Below are 16,768 nucleotides of genomic sequence, written 5' to 3' on the forward strand. Positions count from 1 at the left end.
TCTCATTTTATGGTATCTTAACATGCTGAATTTTGCTGTTTTGGAATCTTTAAACTGGGAAGCAAGGTTTTATCGCCCAATAATTGTTTGAGGTGGAGCAAAAGAGATCTAGTGTAGAAAAGGGGTATAATGCAGTTTGTGGTCCTCATAAAACTTCATTGAAGAGAATGAAAGGGTCCTGTTAAAAGGATATTACCAAAAAACACGACCCCACAAGTTTGATATTGTGCTGTTTTAATATCATTCAGTTCCTTAAATCTCAAGGTATTTGGGACTTTTAAGTTGCTAAATGTATAGGGATAACATTTTGGTAAGAATAAGCGACTTTATAAAAGTAACCTCTCTGCCCACTGTGGGGCTTGAACTCATGGCCCTGAGATCAAGAGTTGTCTGCTCTACTGGCCAGAAGCCCCAAGAATAAAGGACTTTTATGATGCCTTTTCTGTGAAGCATTAGCTAGCAGCTTTACAGAAGGGCACACAGGTGGGCTGAACATACACTCAGTTAGATAGCGGGATAATGGCTGGCATAAACAAGTAGTAACCAGTGTAACATAGTGGAGAGGCACCCTGCAATCTGACCTTGTTCCATACTTCTCTGTCACTTAATTACTGCCCATTTGTGGAACATCTCTAAACCCAAATTTCCCAACCTTAAAACTCTACCTCACAGGAATGCTGTAAGGATAAAGAAGATAACAGACATGTCAGAGCTTTCTAAACGGTATTCCAGTTATCACCCTAAATGTGTCTTAAGACCATCAAGTAGGCTCCTAGACTGTTAGCAGGGCCTGTGGTCACTTTGCTCTGTGTACCGGAGCAACATCTCTCTGTATGGAGAGTATAAGGAACAAGATAATAAAGCTCTCTACATCTAGCACAAAGAAAGAACAAATACAAAGCACTGTATTGAAAACAACAGAATATTGTACTTTTTTAAATGTTTATGCACTCTGATAAGAGGGAGTGGGCACCGCACACACATGCAGGGGACGGGCAGAGAGAATCTCAAGTGGGCTCCACACTGTTAGCGCAGAGCCCAACTGTCGAGCCGGACGGTGGCTCGATCCCATGAACCGTGAGATCATGACCTGAAATCCAGAGTCAGACGCTAAAACGACTGAGTCACCCAGGCGCCCCAAGAAACAGAACATTTTAGATAAATGGAAGATCCTCTTCTCCTTTCCAGAAACACCTATCATGAATTTAGTGGACTTTCTCCCTGTTTGCTTTCTTTTAAAAAATATTAGCTACAGCATTTACCTCTTTCTGCACAAGGATTACAAACTATCAGGAAGTTTGCATTTAATCTGCGAAGGTAACACAAAGAGGAGATGTTTGAAGATAGTTCTTTTGCGGATTTCATTACTCACTGAAGCAGACTTAAAAGTACACAATCCTATAATCATGTCTCTTTTAAAAGTAAAACACCAAAAAAACCTAAAAAGCTTGGCGAGGCATAGTGAGTGGTAACTCAGGTGCTACTGTAGGTGCAGAGGCACCTGTCAGGCCACACATCTCAGACAATATTCACTCCGTGCCACCTCGGGTACCTACGACCATGGCAACATGCCACGCTTCACTGTAGCCCAATTGCTGCTCCTCTGACACGTTCTAACCGCAGTCTTCAAACTCTCTGAGTCCTGCAGCCCTGACACCTTCTCCCCATCATGTTTTCACTTCTTCCTTTTCCTGAGTCCAGCCTGGACACCATTCACCAGCTATCACATCCAACTCCCTAGACTCACCGTATTTCCATTAATACACATTAACCAAGACCTTAACCCTGGCTCCATCCAACCACCTCGCTTTTACTTGCCTATAATAGGCTGCTGAGCACTCTAAGGAGGGGAGGGGGAGAAAAACCACAAAACCAAGCAGATAGGTTTCACCAGAAATTCATGGATTCCCAAACTCTACCTGGCCCTCAACACTTGCATCCTGTGTTTTCAGACACTCTCAACAATGTTTATCTCAAAACTTCTCAGGCCTCCAATGCTGCTCACTCTTAGGGGACAACTTCATATCTTTTTTCCAAGAAAGCCATGAGAAGTAGTCACACAGCTTCCTACCACCACAGCCGATAAAGCTTGCTGCCCTCACTCCCACAGTGGGATGGCATCTCTCTGATCCCAAGTGGGCTGTTTTCTGCCATCCCAGGAACCTTGCTCCATCACAGAGATCCTCTTCCTCTCCCAGACACTACTTCTCTATTTCTAGTGTGATGTTTCCATCAGCATTTCACTTCCTTGAGTCTCTCCAATCTTGAAACAAAGCTCCTTTCTCCTCCACCTTATACCTCTCTCTGCTGTTACTGCCCTCTTTCCTCCCTCCTTATTACAGGTAAGGTTCATCAAAAAACTATCTTTGTTTCCTATTTACTTCTCAGTGACTGTACTTTGGCTCCCATACTCAAAGGGCCACTGAAATCCGCTCCAATCTGTTCGGCATCAAGGCCACCAACCACCTCCAATGTGGCTAAATGCTATGTCAGCTTCACAATCTTTATCTTACTTTTCTGTAGTATTTGATGCCAGTGATTATGCTGTCCTTTTTGAAACAACTCTTATCTTAGTTCCCACCGTGTCTCATTTCCATGGTCTCCATACGCATTTTTTGTTTCCCTTCCTCTAATCTGCCCTGTATCTCAAACACAGGTATTCTGCAGGGTTCTGTTCTTAGCCTTTTCATATTATAGACAACCATTCTAATGGCTGCCATTTATCATTAACGCTAAAACTGATACCATCAGTATCTGCAGTGTGGATCTCCCGTGATCCAGTGGCCTACAAGTTACCTCCAACAGCTATCCCACAGGCACCTCAAATTTAAAATAACCCAAAATTAAACTCACTGTCCTTCTCCCCGAAATAAGCTCTTCTATATTCTCAACTCTATCCATCCAACTTGTACGAGCTAGAAATAAGTCCCTCCCCATGAGCCTCTCCCAAATCAATCACTCAGGATGCTTGCTGACTGGGCTTTCTCAGGATCTTCTGAACTTGAACCCTTTTCTCCATCCATATTGATCACCTTAATCTGGATCACTGTCACTGTTCTAAAATTATTCCTCTATACTGTAGCCAATATAAATAGGATGGATCCTGTTATTTTCATGTTAATACTTTCTCAGTAACACTTCATTGCTACCAGTTTAAAAAACAATCCCTAACATTTTTATCCTCCAAAACATGCCGATTTCTTCAGCTGTTGTCCCTCATGTATGTAGAAATCAGATTCAATAGCCACTAGGAAGCATTCATCCTCTGCCTTGAACTCTACATTCCAACAGCACAAAACCCCCTGTGGTTGCTGATGCTTTTCTCCAGGAATTTCTGCATACCAGTCTCTGCCACAAGGTTTTTACCAATTCTCCTTCCTTCCATGGGCCTTGAGTTAGACACTGGATCTAACTCTGGCATTATTTCTGCCAGGATATTCCCCACCATCGCTGAACACTGAGACGGCACACACCCTTATCTTTGCTCCTCCTTGGACCTGTTGCTTTTTAAAGTACTATTCATTGCCCAAATTGTCACTGTATATCTCCCAAATGCTCTAAACACCCAGAGGGGTGGGTCTGTAACCTGTTCCTGCTCATGTCTCCAGGATCTAGCACAGCTGGGGCACAGGAATTCAATCAGTATTTGAACTGAATTTGTTTTTAGAACTTTTCATTTTAGATCTCCAAAGGCCTGAGAGAACATCTAGTCCAAAGTCCAAAGGCATGGAGAACACTCTCATTTCTTAGAGGAAGGTACTGAGGTCCAAATGGGCAATTTTTCTAAAATCATAGGGCTTATTTAGTAGCAGAACAGGAAGTAAGCCATTTGATTTTTAGGCTAGTGATATCTTCATTAGTGTGATGTGTGGGAAAATGCTCTTTTGGGAGGACATGGAAAAGGTAGGATGACAGCACACTGTAAGCCATTTTCCATACTAGGACTTGACTTCTCAGTCATGCAGGGGGGAAGGTTAGGGATGTAACACGGTTAGAGAAAGCAGGGGCCAGAAGACAGATCTAGTCTCTAAATCAAGAGCAGATAATCTGGGCTGGTCCTGGGCAGCTGAGGACAGAACTAAGAACAAGAGCTGCAACAGATTCTAAAAGTAACAAATAACAAAAGAGACCCAAAAGTTAACTCATGGGTCTTGGAGAGAAAGGCAGTTAGCCTAATTCAAAGTTTTAGGAAAATTACAGTATTCTAACACATGGGCAGAGCAATCTGCTACCCAGGCCAGGGGTTTCCTTTTTTTAAAACAACAGTTCAGATAACTAGTGAGCAGAACACAGAGCAGAGATTTGGACATTTCGTTGAAATATACTAAAAATATCCTAATGCACTATGTAGAAAAGAAAATGAAGACTATAGATCAGGGAAAACACCTTTATATTTTAAGCAATAAATACAATATTTTGAGAATAATTTCTGTGAATGAGTCAGGGGCCCCCTTCTTGGGTACTTTTGTCCAAATATGGACATTTCTAGTTAGAAAGGCATATTGCTTTACATATAATGATAAATGTACATGCAAAATGTAACCCAGAGGAGAAACGGGTTGGGCCGATAGGAATGAACTTCTTGAACAACTAGCCTGCCAAGGGAACTGCAACCAACAGGCCGCGAAACCAGGAGGCTACCCCGCAGCTCCATAGCCTGGAAATACCATGCTCCTTTCTCAATTCTGCCTCTTCAACCCCATAACTTAGTTGGGAATTGAAGTCTTCCATGAATGCATCTGATTGGAATAAAAATCTCACTGCAAACAAGTCCAGAAAATGTATTTTAGTTTTCTAGCCTTTGCTGTAAGTGTGGAACAGTGAGATGACAATCCACCAAGCATGCTGGTGCCAAGGGTGCAGGGAGTGTGGTGTGGGCACATAGGAGAGCAGTTCTCGCTGGAAGTGAGCCAAATGGTTTTAGTGAAAATCCCCATAAGTGAAGTGGTGATCAACAATCTGCAACACCCTGCAGAAAAATCACGGCAGGAGGCAGCAAGATGTCCTCTAGCCGTAGAAGAACCAGACCAACCTGGACAGGAAATTCTCCTTCTGCCTGAACCACTGCATCAGTCAGATAAAAGAAGTGAAGGAGCAGTGTGAAGAACCAAAGAAGTCACCCAAGTGGGGAGTGAAATGGAAAAAAAAAGACCAAAGCCAGTAGCTCTGAGTCCTCAGCCAGGAGCAACTCAGGCCACAGCAAACAAGGTTGCCACAAGGGAGTAGAAACATGTCCAATAACATGTGCCTCAAATACTAGCCCCTTAGTGACAGCTTTGGATTTGAAGAGATAAGAGGAAACCAAAGAGATTCAGGTTGTTGACGAGGAGGAGCCTCAGAGGGGTATCCTGGGGCTACGCCAGGATCCAAACTGAGAGCAGAGTGTCGAACGAAAATGTTCAGGAAGAGGTGTTGTGGGAGGGTTAAGAAGTTGGCCAAACCCCATAGGTGCCTGCTGCCCCATTGCGGCGCCAAAAAGAGACTGGAGGTCGTGAGGGGGACCAGCTTATCATCAGTGAAAGTCAGGAAGAAGAGTAGGATGCTGATGAGGAAGGGAAAAGCCAGCAAAAACAGAGAGGACTACAACACGGATGAGAATGAAGAAAACCTGAATGACCTAATGCTGAGGATGAGAAAAGAGGCACCACAGATTTACTTGATGAGAAGAAAAGTGGAATCACTTCAAATGAAGACTGTACAAAGAGATTACAACGAAATATTTGTGGGAAATGGAATGCTTAAAATTGTGACAAAAACTATGTACCAAAAAAAAGAATCTAGACCTAAAAAAGTACCATAAAGAAGTAATGTTATCTGCTGAGAAACACACCCCTGCCCCACCCTGCAAAGCGAAGTTTAGTGACTGTTAGCCAACAGAAAGTTTCTCCATCAACACTGGTCACTCCAAGGCCTTCCTTACCTCTTAGGTTCATCTGATGAGCTGGTGTGCCACTGGATTCTTCTTTGCTCTTATAGCAAGAAATAGATGTATCTTTAAAGGTGCACCAATATTGCTTGTAACCTTTTAGAGTCAGTTTTTTTGGCCTACATGTCAAACAGAATTAAGAGAAAAACCACTTTTGAAATAACTTTATCAACAGTATGTTTTAGCAGCAAAGTTTCAAAACATTAAAAGTCTGAGGCCAAGTTTTACATATATTCAACTAAGTTCCCTTGGGCCAGCATGTTATATTCAATGTTGCTGTTATTGGATTTGTCCCCTCTCGATCAATCTACTCAGGAAGATCTTCAACAGTGAATGGGTAGAGGAGAAAGGAGGGCCAACAATCTAGTATTTCTGTCAGTGGTAGTCATCTCTAACACTAGCAGGTCACATGGAAAGGACAAGAAACAAAAGGTGAAGTAAATGTCACCAATCGGAAAGCTCCTAGGTCCTATAATCACCAGCAGATTCCTGAGTGTGTGCAAGGCTGCCTTTGGAGCCTCTCTGAACGAGGGTACTGGTCTCTCTCAGGGTGTAACTGAATGGTGCTTCAACTTGCCACCCAAGGCCAACACGAAGATGACAGTAATCATGACAGAGAGTGGGTAAGTAAAGGTGTGAAATGCGAGAAGAAAGGGGGTAGGGAGGGGCATCTGAAATCATGCCCTTATCTTAGAAACTTTCCATACGGTAAGCTGTTATATGTTTAGCTACAGTAAATGGTTTATTCCATAATGGCTTCACACCTTCTATTCCATATCACCTCCTCTCCTTTCTCCCTTTTCTGCTTTAATGCCTAGATTCTGTGGACTGTGCCCAGATTGATAAAAGTCTAGATAAGATACACAAAAACCTTATTATAAAATATGCCTTGAACAAATGAATAAAATTCAATAGAATCTGGGGCTCTGAACAAGGAAATAACTGCTGGCAATAATAGTTCATTATGTCCTGCTTTCACCCGGAGGGGATGGCTTATACTAAAACGCCACTGTATATTTCAGTCTACATGATGCAATCTAGGTTACATAATCTTTGCTTTTCCCCTTTAAGAAAAATGTTTATCAGATAAAACAACTCATGAGTACTGCAATTTTAATTTGGTAAAGATGGTTATTTTCTCTCATAATTCATAATGCATATGCTAAAGTAAATTCCAACATGAATGTGACTACAAAATTGATACTTGTCATTCATTAATATTTGGAATTCCTCCCCTTTTGTACTTACTTAAAAACTTTAATATAGTCGGCAAGTTCAGGAATAGAAGTGATGTCACCCTAGGGAAAGAATTAAATCATTTTTTTTTTCTGATTTTTCTTGAAATTTGAAACTCTAATATTTAGTATCTGCCATCAAGTATCAGTTTATTCAATAAACAAAATTACATAATATACAGATTATTAAGGTTTTAAAAGTACAATCATAATGTATGGTCATATGTACAAAGCCATTTTTTTTTAAAGTTTGTTTTGTGAGAGAGAGAGAGAGAGAGAGAGGATCCCAAGCAGGCTCCACGCTGTCAGCGCAGACCCCAATGTGAGGCTCAATCCTATGAACCATGAGATCATGACAGAGCTGAAACATTTTAAATGTGAAGCTCACTGAATGGATGTTACCATGACTTCACTCTACCTTTTACTCTGCAGAAATGTTCTTCCACTGCTTGTGAGAGAATGTGCAGATATCTCAAGATCTATCTTTACTGCATCCTAGAGACTAGAATATTAATTTAAAATTTTTCCCTGAAAGTTTCTGATAAGTCAACACCTGTGTTCTCTAAAGCATTAAATCCACAAAAAGGTAAGAATTCAAACTAAACTAGTAGAGAAAAAGATTCACCATACCAAAATTGTTGATGTTTTCCCTCCTTCCAAAGTGATCTCCAGGTCTGAAAGAGCAGCATCAACTTCGTCTACTTCTTTGTCACTGTTGTTCAAATGATTCTCTGATGTCATGATTGACAGCTTATTGATGTGATACTGAAAACAGAAATGATATTTTATTTAAATGTCTGTTCTAACTAGTAAAACTTTAAAATGAGATCACTATTCGCATCTATATTGAAAGCTTTTCATCACCTAATTTGAAAAGATATAGTGTCCAAGAACTAGAATAGGAAAATAAATGGCAGTGCACCTACAATCAGTGTCCTAAACATCCCAATAAATATTTATCCAGGATATATAAAAATGATTTAGTTTGGGAAGCTCTAGGACTTAAGAGTTAACAGGTTGTCCACTAAGCTCCACATGAGCAGAGATTTTTTACTCTTTTCTCCCCACTGCAGTATTCCTTGTGTCTAGAACAGGTCCTAGAACCAATGAATACTGAATGAATTAACAGAATATGCATCAGGTCTTTTGTAAAAATATATTAACATTGATTACCTTGTGTTACTATTATTACCCTGCAGAAGAAAATTAGTTGAAAGCTAAAGCCCTTCTTCCCCCGGCCCCCCAGCCTCAATTCAGTGCTGAAAACATGATCAGAGGAAGATGTTTATATCTCAGTTACGTAACAAAGATAAGATGGATTACATTTATATGTGAACACACACACATGCATATTTGTGTATTTATACCAGAGTAGTGGTAAATACTCCGTATGCAGCTAGAAAAATCTTTGCATAAAGAAAAACTAGTAATGATTTTAAATATATTTAGGTCAGTCACTTAGAACAAATATTAATAACCTATTAGATTCTGATGCTAAACCTTACAGAGGTTTCACACAAAGGTAAGTAGAACTTTTCAATCATTTAATCAGTTACCTCTCTCTTTTTTTTTTTTTAAGTTTATTTATTTTGAGAGAGAGAGAACGTGTGTGTGTGAGCACGAGCAGGGGAGGAGCAGAGAGAGGAAGACAGAATCTCCAGCAGGCTGCGCGATGTCAACACAGAACCTGATGTGGGGCTCGAACCCACGAACTAGGGCTTGAACCATGAATCATGAGATCAAGACCTGAGCTGAAATCAAGAGTTGACACTTAACCGACTGAGCCACCTAGGTGCCCCTAATCAGTTTCCTTTCAAAGCATTAAGTAGCACTCCAAATTTCTAAAGTATTCATTCATTGAATAGGATCTATTCATGGGAACACTGAATGAACTAATCTGAGGCCAACTGTCAGTGTTCCTCTGTATTTTAAGATTAGTGAATTGATAATGAATAGTCTCTGGCTATACCTTCAGCTGTGCTGAAATGAGATCCCTCCAGTGATAGAAACTTCCATGTTCACAAATCATGGAGAATGTGGTAGGTTGAGGCCCTCAGGAAGTTGCCTCAAATGTCGGTAACATTAAGAATCGTCAAGAGAGTTGGTTAAAAATACATATTCTTAGGTTCACCCGACAGAGATTTTAATTTAGCAAATCTGGAGTCCAGCCCAGAATCTACATTTTTATTAAGTGACTTAGGTGATTCTGATGCAGAAAGTCCTTTTAAGTTATACTGGAGAAACCCTGGCTATGAATGGGAATGGTCATAAAACCCCAGCTTTGCTTTCAGAGGTGCATCGGTTATCTTTTAAATGTTACAATACAGACTTGGACCCAAATACTTTAAAAACAGTGTTATTAACCTTTCTGTTTTTGATCCACTCCTCCTTACTTTGTTTCCTTTTACTATTGTAGATTTACGTTACACAGGGAACCAGAAGCCCCAAGTTCAGAGTGCAGACTGTCTAAAATAAAAAGAATAGGCATTTCTTTCCCATTTTTTCAAAGTTTCCCCCTTCTGTACTGGATGGATTCTTAGAGCCTTTGGTTCAGTTTCTGGGAAGGCTTCTAAGAACTCAGGATTTGTAGTCCAAAATTCTCTTATAGAATTTAGATTCTAGGGGCACCTCGGTGGCTTCGTCAGTTAAGTGTCCGACTTTGACTCATGTCATAATCTCACGGTTTGTAGGTTCGAGCCCAAGGCTGGGCTCTGTGCTGACAGCTTGGAGCCTGCTTCAGACTCTGTGTCTCCCTCTTTCTCTCCCCCTCCCTCTCTCAAAAATAAACATAAAAAAATAATAATAAATCTAGATTCTAAAATGGTTCAGGAGAGCGATGCTTTAGGACATTGTGTCCACAAATTAAAATTCACATCTTGAAGTGTTTTCTACTGCACTAAAATGGACTGTCTACTGTACACTGGGTGAGGGAAAGCTATGAAATGATCCTATTTCTGTGAAAATACAACTGTGTGTGTCTATCTGACCCTTGGACAACATGGAGGCTAGGGGCACTGAATCTCCCAAAACCTTACTAATAATAGTCTGCTCTTAACTAGAACGTTATCAATAAGAAACAATTAACATATATTTTGTATGTTATATATGTATATACTTATTCTTATAATAAAGTTAGAGAAAAAAATGTAAGGAAAATACATTTACTGTAATGTATTTATCAAAGAAAATCTGCACATAAGGGGACCCAAGCAGTTCAAGCCTGTGTTGTTCAAGGGTCAACTATATTCTCACTCAGCAAATTTTTTTCAGCAGCTACTATGCACTCATAGGTACGTCTGTATCTGTTGGTTTTTTAAAAAGTGCATTATTTTTATAATAAAAAGATAAATACTATATAATAAAAGTCTGTGATTTTCCCCCATATACATTTTATATGTACTACTCTTCTGTCATTGGCAAAGCTGTCACTAGAAAATTATAAGCCTATATTCTAAGTGAGAAAGATGTAGGTAGAAAACTATAAACAAAGTGAGATACTTTGAACAAAATTACTCCAGAATTTAATTCACGAAATTCTTCAGATAGTCTGAATTATCCAAAAATACAATAGAAGATTCTTAACTAGCTGATTAAACAAGTCTCTACCTAAACTAATTTATCTGCCATCAAAGATTTTCCTTGTTTAAGCTTTGTTTCGACTCCCTTCTTTTATCATATAAACTAAGGAGAAATGAGCTTTTCTTCCATTGTAAATAGGACAATTTTTTAAGTCTTAACCAGAAAACCTTCCTGGATGCATAAAAGCATTTGGAAGACTGGGAGCATTTTTATTTGTGTTCTAAAGAGAAGAAAGTAAAATCCTTTTTACAGTGAAAGCTTTTAATAAGTAAATGTCAACTTTGCTTCCTGTACTTAAAGAACACTAATTCTGTCAGGACTTCTGGCAAAACCAGAATTCTACCATAATCTGAGAACATTCACCAAAGCCTCATTCAACTATGTGAACTGTAAGAATGACTAATCTGTGGTCAGCTGGATCCCAGTGTCTCTAAGAAGGCAGATCTGTGGATGCCTCCCTAATGTTATTTTACTAAAGGAGGAAATTTTTGAAAATATAAGCACTACTGTATTCTTAAAAAGTTGGTATGCAAGAACTACAGTTGAGAGAACACTGGTTTAATCTAAGGAAAACATTACCTACTTAAAAAAATTTTTTTTAAATGTATGTATTTTGAGAGAGGGAGCGCCATGTGCCTGTGAGCAAGGGAAGTGCAGAGAGAGAAGGAGACACAGAATCCCAAGGAGGCTCGCACCGTTAGCGCAGAGCCTGAAGTGGAGCTCGATCTCATGAACTGTGAGCTCATGGCCTGGGCTGAAATCAAGAGTCAGACACTTAACCGACTGAGCCACCCAGGTGCCCCTAACTACACCTTAAGGATTATCATTCTGAAAACTAATTTATGTTTTGTTTCAGTAGTCCATTAAAACGTATCACCTTTAAAATGTATTATTTTTGCTATAGCCACTTAAAAAATATTATCAGCCCCAGCTACTTAGGAAATTATGCAAGTAATAAGCTTCATTTTAGAAATGGGATTTTCAATGTAGATCTTATTTCTAAAGCAAAATGGGGTAGTTTTAAACTAATATATATCTGGGGTGGGAGAATAGTTTTCTTCTATAGGATACAAAAAAAATAGCTGAAGTATATACCACTAAACTCTGAAAAGACAAAAAGTTAAATTCATGTACTTACTTTGCCTTCTAAGTGTATATTCATTTTCAACACAGCAAAAAGCAAACACTATCAAAATGCTACTGGAATTACAATGCAACTTTACTATTTAAAAATAATCTCCTATCCTTTCCATTGAAAAGTCCCATTTACCAATACTCTCCACTACCTGCAGGGCTGCAAACATCATCATTTCTTCTTCTGTGCATTCGATTTCTTCTAGGAGAATAGCCCATTTGGCCTGCTCATAAAGCTGATTGATTCTGATTGCATCATACTGCAGCAAAAGAGACATAATCCTTTTGTAATACATCACCTTTAACATAAAATAACTCGAAAACTGAATATTCACATTCAACGCTTGGAAAAAAAAGTTTTAATATACATTTTTTCCCTGGGATTTTTATTTAGTATCAAATACTCAATAATGAGAACGATACTTACAGGGTTAAGTATGTCTATACCCACATCTAATTTTCCATTAAAAATAACACTGAGATGTCCAAAACATTACTATCCAATATTAGAAATAGATTCTGTGTTATTTTACAGGGAAACAATCATCAGATATTCCAGAGTTCTTAAGAAAATGAATCTGATTTGAAAGACATTTAAAGGGTAAAAGTGACTGCTTTTCAGTGTTGGTACTGCAACCTGCCACACTAAAATGTTATAATCAGAGAGTAAATTATTTTAGGGAACATCTTATTCACTAGGGAAAAGCATGCTTAGACAAAGTGTCAGGTCCTTGTAAAGAGCAATTATGTTAAGAATCTGAAATAAGAGAGTACATATTTGTACTTGTGGAGAAGATTTATTTATATATTGCTGAATTATCCATTTAGTTACATTAAGAAAAATTAATAGTAATGTCTTAACAATACATAGCATCCCCTTCCCCAGCAAATGTAACTGTGTTCCTAAAACAACTTTGGTTTTACTAAAATGAGACATGATAGGACCTAAAAGGGACTAAAATTATTTTTATAGTTCCAATATATACATTTTACAGTTACAATAAAGAATTACTTAAGCACACAATAAAAAATGAAAACTATATAATGAAAATCTAGACACTAATCTAGACATGAAAAGGATGAGAGGTAGTCAAGAGAGGTTCCCTTCCTCCCAAGGATGATAAATAAGGAAGCAAAAGATCCAAATCTCTGTGCCATATGTATTCTAGGGAAAAATACTTGAGATTTCATAGCAAATTTAACTCTTCTAGGAAAAGCAAAGTGATACAATCATTTGATACTAAAAACATATTACAAAGTTTGGCTATTAAATAGGAAGAAATGTAAGCTTAAAGAATTTTTAAGCAACATCTTTTGTGATTTATAATTAGAAATCTGAAAGTCATTTAAAAGGTACTATTTCAGGAAAATCTTCTTTTACAAAAAGCACAGCTGAAGAGAAGTGTTAAAAAAACAAAACAAAAACAACCCTAAAACTAACTTTACCAATTCTGTAGTACCAAGCTAGTGCTTTTAAAAATACAAATCAACCAAAAGTTCAATTATTTTAACAAAAAAGAAAAAGGTTTAATTATGCTTCCGACTTACTAACACAATAGAATTATTTCAAATATAGATGCCTTTGTCTAAAGCTTAGGCTTTTAATATTATTCAGACTTGCTATATATAAATGATTCCTAACCCCACCAACTGCAAAAACCAAACATCCAAATGAACAAAACAAAAAGAAAAAAAAGAAGAGATCCCTCTAAAACCCTCGGTACCTTTGGATTCAAATCAAAAAAGCTGTAATACTTGAATCGGAGAAGCAAGGCCTCATTTTCCTTCACATCCTGTTCCATGAGAGATCTTGAGGAATCAAGCCACCTGGACAGATTAACGAGGGCATTAGAACAAAGCAAGACAAGATTAATAAAGTATCTCTACCTCTCACTGGAGAAAGAAATTCTTCAACATATCTGCATTTTAAAACTTACCCTTGGTTGATTTTTGCTTTGTCAAGAAGAGCCTGGGGCTTGAACATTTTTGCCAAGATTTCCGGTGATGTGATTGGCTGACTGACAGCAAGTATACCAGGGTTGCCTTCTGACAAAGCACTGTCACCGAACCAAGCAGAAGTTGGTGACAAGGGGCTTCCATCATGAGCGTCGTAAGTGGGGGTCATTGTTTTACTATAAAGTCCTGGGCTTGAATATATACTTCCTAATAAATAACATGAAAAACAGGTGGTAAGTATGAAGCACAGAATCTTAGTTTTCAGTAATACATACTACGATGATATAAAGCAAATTGTGAAACAAAAGCTTCATTCTGGAAGGAAAGCTTAGTGCATTATTTTACCTGTCTTGAAAACATGTAAAATTAACTTTAACTCTACTTGTATAACATTAGAACATGTAATAACAAGGTCAAAAGAATATAATTAAGTTGGCAGAAAATCTGGGGGAAAAAATCAGTTCAAGAGAATTAGAAGGAAGACAAGTTAAGGATATAGCTGAAGCAGACAGACCAAGTTTTTGTTTTTAATTGTGGCAAGGCTCACCTTTCAGAGGGCCAATGTAAAGAACATCAGTGCCTATAGGAAAGGAAAGAAAGGAATTCAGAAGATAAAGGAAAGGCAACAATAGAAGACAGAAACAAAGAATGAAAAGGAAAAGGAAATGGGAAAAAGAAAACAACAGATTTTTTCCTAATATGAATCATAAACTAAAGTTAAGTATTTCAAATGAATTTAAGAGTAAAGAATCTTAGAAACTGTAACCTAACTGTAAAATAAATGTTTTTGTCCAATCAAAAGAATGAAATTGTGCTCAAGTGTCCAGGGACAAATATATCCACATTTATCACCCTTTGAAATCCATACCTTGTTCTAAGAACTCAATGTAATTGAATAAATGCACATAAATTAAGAGAACAATTTTATGTTAATGTTTTCTTATTGAACAGCTAAACTGGTTCCAACAGATTTATAAATAAAGTATTAAAGCAAAGGGGTAGATTGCTAACAAAGATACACTTTATAATTAAGCCCCTGAAGGCAGGGGTATTGTATCTTCCAATTCCTCAGTGTTCAGTAGGCCAGACACAAAGTAGCAGCTACATAAATAAAAACTTGAATTAAATCAACTGACAATATATCCTCTATCATCTAAATTATAAAAATTAAGGAGATAAAATTAAGACTTAAAAAACAAAAAGTTCAGAATGGCATTAAGTAAAAGCACCTCCCCTTGAAGTCCTAACTCTGTTCATTATATTTTGTCTTCATAATTAAAAAATGTGTAAATAAGTATCACACTGTTAATGGATGATGGAAAAAGAATGGCTGTTTCCCTTACCTAATTTAGGAATATGTTTAGGAATTTCCTTTCTACTCTAACAATCCCTCCCTACCACCTCACCCCAATACAATGATAGAAAAAATTACCTATGAAAAATTGGTGACCATGCTAGAGATTTTTGTAGTTGTCATGACCTAGTCTAGGAAAAGAACACAAAGGAAAAAAAAAAAATCTTGCTAGCCACAGGGTATCTGATTTGATGTCCCCAGTAGGTATTCTTCAATGTTAGTGACTAAAGCAACTTGTGGAATCTAAATGTTGTTAAATAAGCAACAAAGAAAGCTGTCAACTCTCCTTTTTAGCTTTAAAGAACACTGGATTAGTGAGTGATATCCTTAAAAGCTAGAACTTTAAAACTACAACAGCATTTTGTGAAAGGGTTACTACTTGGGCACCCATACTTATTAAAAGGGCTGAAAACAGGGGTGCCTGGGTGGCTCAGTCGGTTGAGCGTCCGACTTCGGCTCAGGTCATGATCTCACGGTTCATGAGCTCAGGCCCCACATCGGGCTATGTGCTGACAGCTCAGAGCCTAGAGCCTACTTCAGATTCTGTGTCCCCCTTTCTCTCTGCCCTCCCCTGCTTGCACTCTCCCTCTCTCAAAAATAAATAAACATTAAAAAACATTAAAAAAAAAAAGGCGGGGGGGGGCTGAAAACATTACTCCAGCTCAGCTTGGCAAAGAATAATCCTGCTAGAGCATATACGTATAAGGGATAGGAAAACATTATCTTCTAGGCAAAATCTTCTCACTGTGTATTTCAAAGATCTAGCAAAATAAACCCTTTACTAGGAGTGTCAGAATATTGAAAATTCATTCCTAGTATGATGGACTGTAATTACGATTCAGAATTAAAGTTAGAATTGACAATTTTCTTCATGAAGTTTCTAAAACGAAATATATTCCCCTACGTCGCACAACATTTAATGGAATCAGCCACCCAATCGATTCTCTTCCCGCTCAATTTCCTATACTTTGTATATTCTACACTTCATATTTGATCACTTCGTTGTTCCTATTCTTATTCTGTTAGGCACTCCACAGTCATAACTCATTTAGTGTTTCCAACAATCCTATTATTCTCATTTTAGAGGAGCAAATGGAGTCACAGAGAGATTAGGTAACTTGTCCAATGTCAAAAGCTATTAAGTTTCAGAGCCAAGCTATAAATCAGCCAGTCTGATTGAAGCTATACACACTGCCTCCTGGGCACCATAACTTATTTACGCCATTTCCAATTGGTGTGCATTTATTTGTTTAGAATTTTGACTTCACTACTGCTACTGCAAACAAATGCCTTGCAACAGTTGTGTTTGTACCTATTTCCTAATTCTATCAACACTGCTGGGACAGGATATATGTGCATTTTACACTCCTTCTAAGTCTCAGTTCAGTGACAATCCCAACTACCCTGTAATTCCTGATTGCCCGATTTAAACATATTTGAAAAAAATAAATAAATAAAACTTACTTGAAGCAGAAAGCTATTACAGGGCAAGATGAAGCAACATATTTAGTCAGCAATAAAATGGGAGTTTGCTGAATTTTGTGGTATGATAACAAAAACAGTAAGGAGGAGACAGAGTTCAAC

The 16,768-nt window shown here is 38.0% G+C and overlaps 1 protein-coding gene across 6 annotated transcripts in view; it reads right to left on the bottom strand.

Annotated features, from left to right (window-relative positions):
- Positions 1–16,768, bottom strand: part of FERMT2 (FERM domain containing kindlin 2) — an 83,515-nt gene that overhangs the window by 7,763 nt on the left and 58,984 nt on the right. For 3 of the 6 annotated variants that reach the window (XM_027065724.2, XM_027065722.2, XM_027065721.2), the window contains exons 4-10: positions 14,378–14,410; positions 13,812–14,037; positions 13,599–13,701; positions 12,027–12,134; positions 7,792–7,926; positions 7,175–7,224; positions 5,921–6,045 (exon numbers count right to left, since the gene is read on the bottom strand). In XM_027065724.2, the coding sequence (XP_026921525.1) occupies positions 5,921–6,045; positions 7,175–7,224; positions 7,792–7,926; positions 12,027–12,134; positions 13,599–13,701; positions 13,812–14,037; positions 14,378–14,410 (780 nt within the window). The remainder of the gene's footprint in view (positions 1–5,920; positions 6,046–7,174; positions 7,225–7,791; positions 7,927–12,026; positions 12,135–13,598; positions 13,702–13,811; positions 14,038–14,377; positions 14,411–16,768) is intronic. The other 3 variants (XM_027065726.2, XM_027065725.2, XM_027065723.2) reach the window with 1 other exon arrangement.

This window comes from Acinonyx jubatus, chromosome B3 (assembly GCF_027475565.1).
Source record: "Acinonyx jubatus isolate Ajub_Pintada_27869175 chromosome B3, VMU_Ajub_asm_v1.0, whole genome shotgun sequence".
Classification (NCBI taxonomy): Eukaryota; Metazoa; Chordata; class Mammalia; order Carnivora; family Felidae; genus Acinonyx; species Acinonyx jubatus.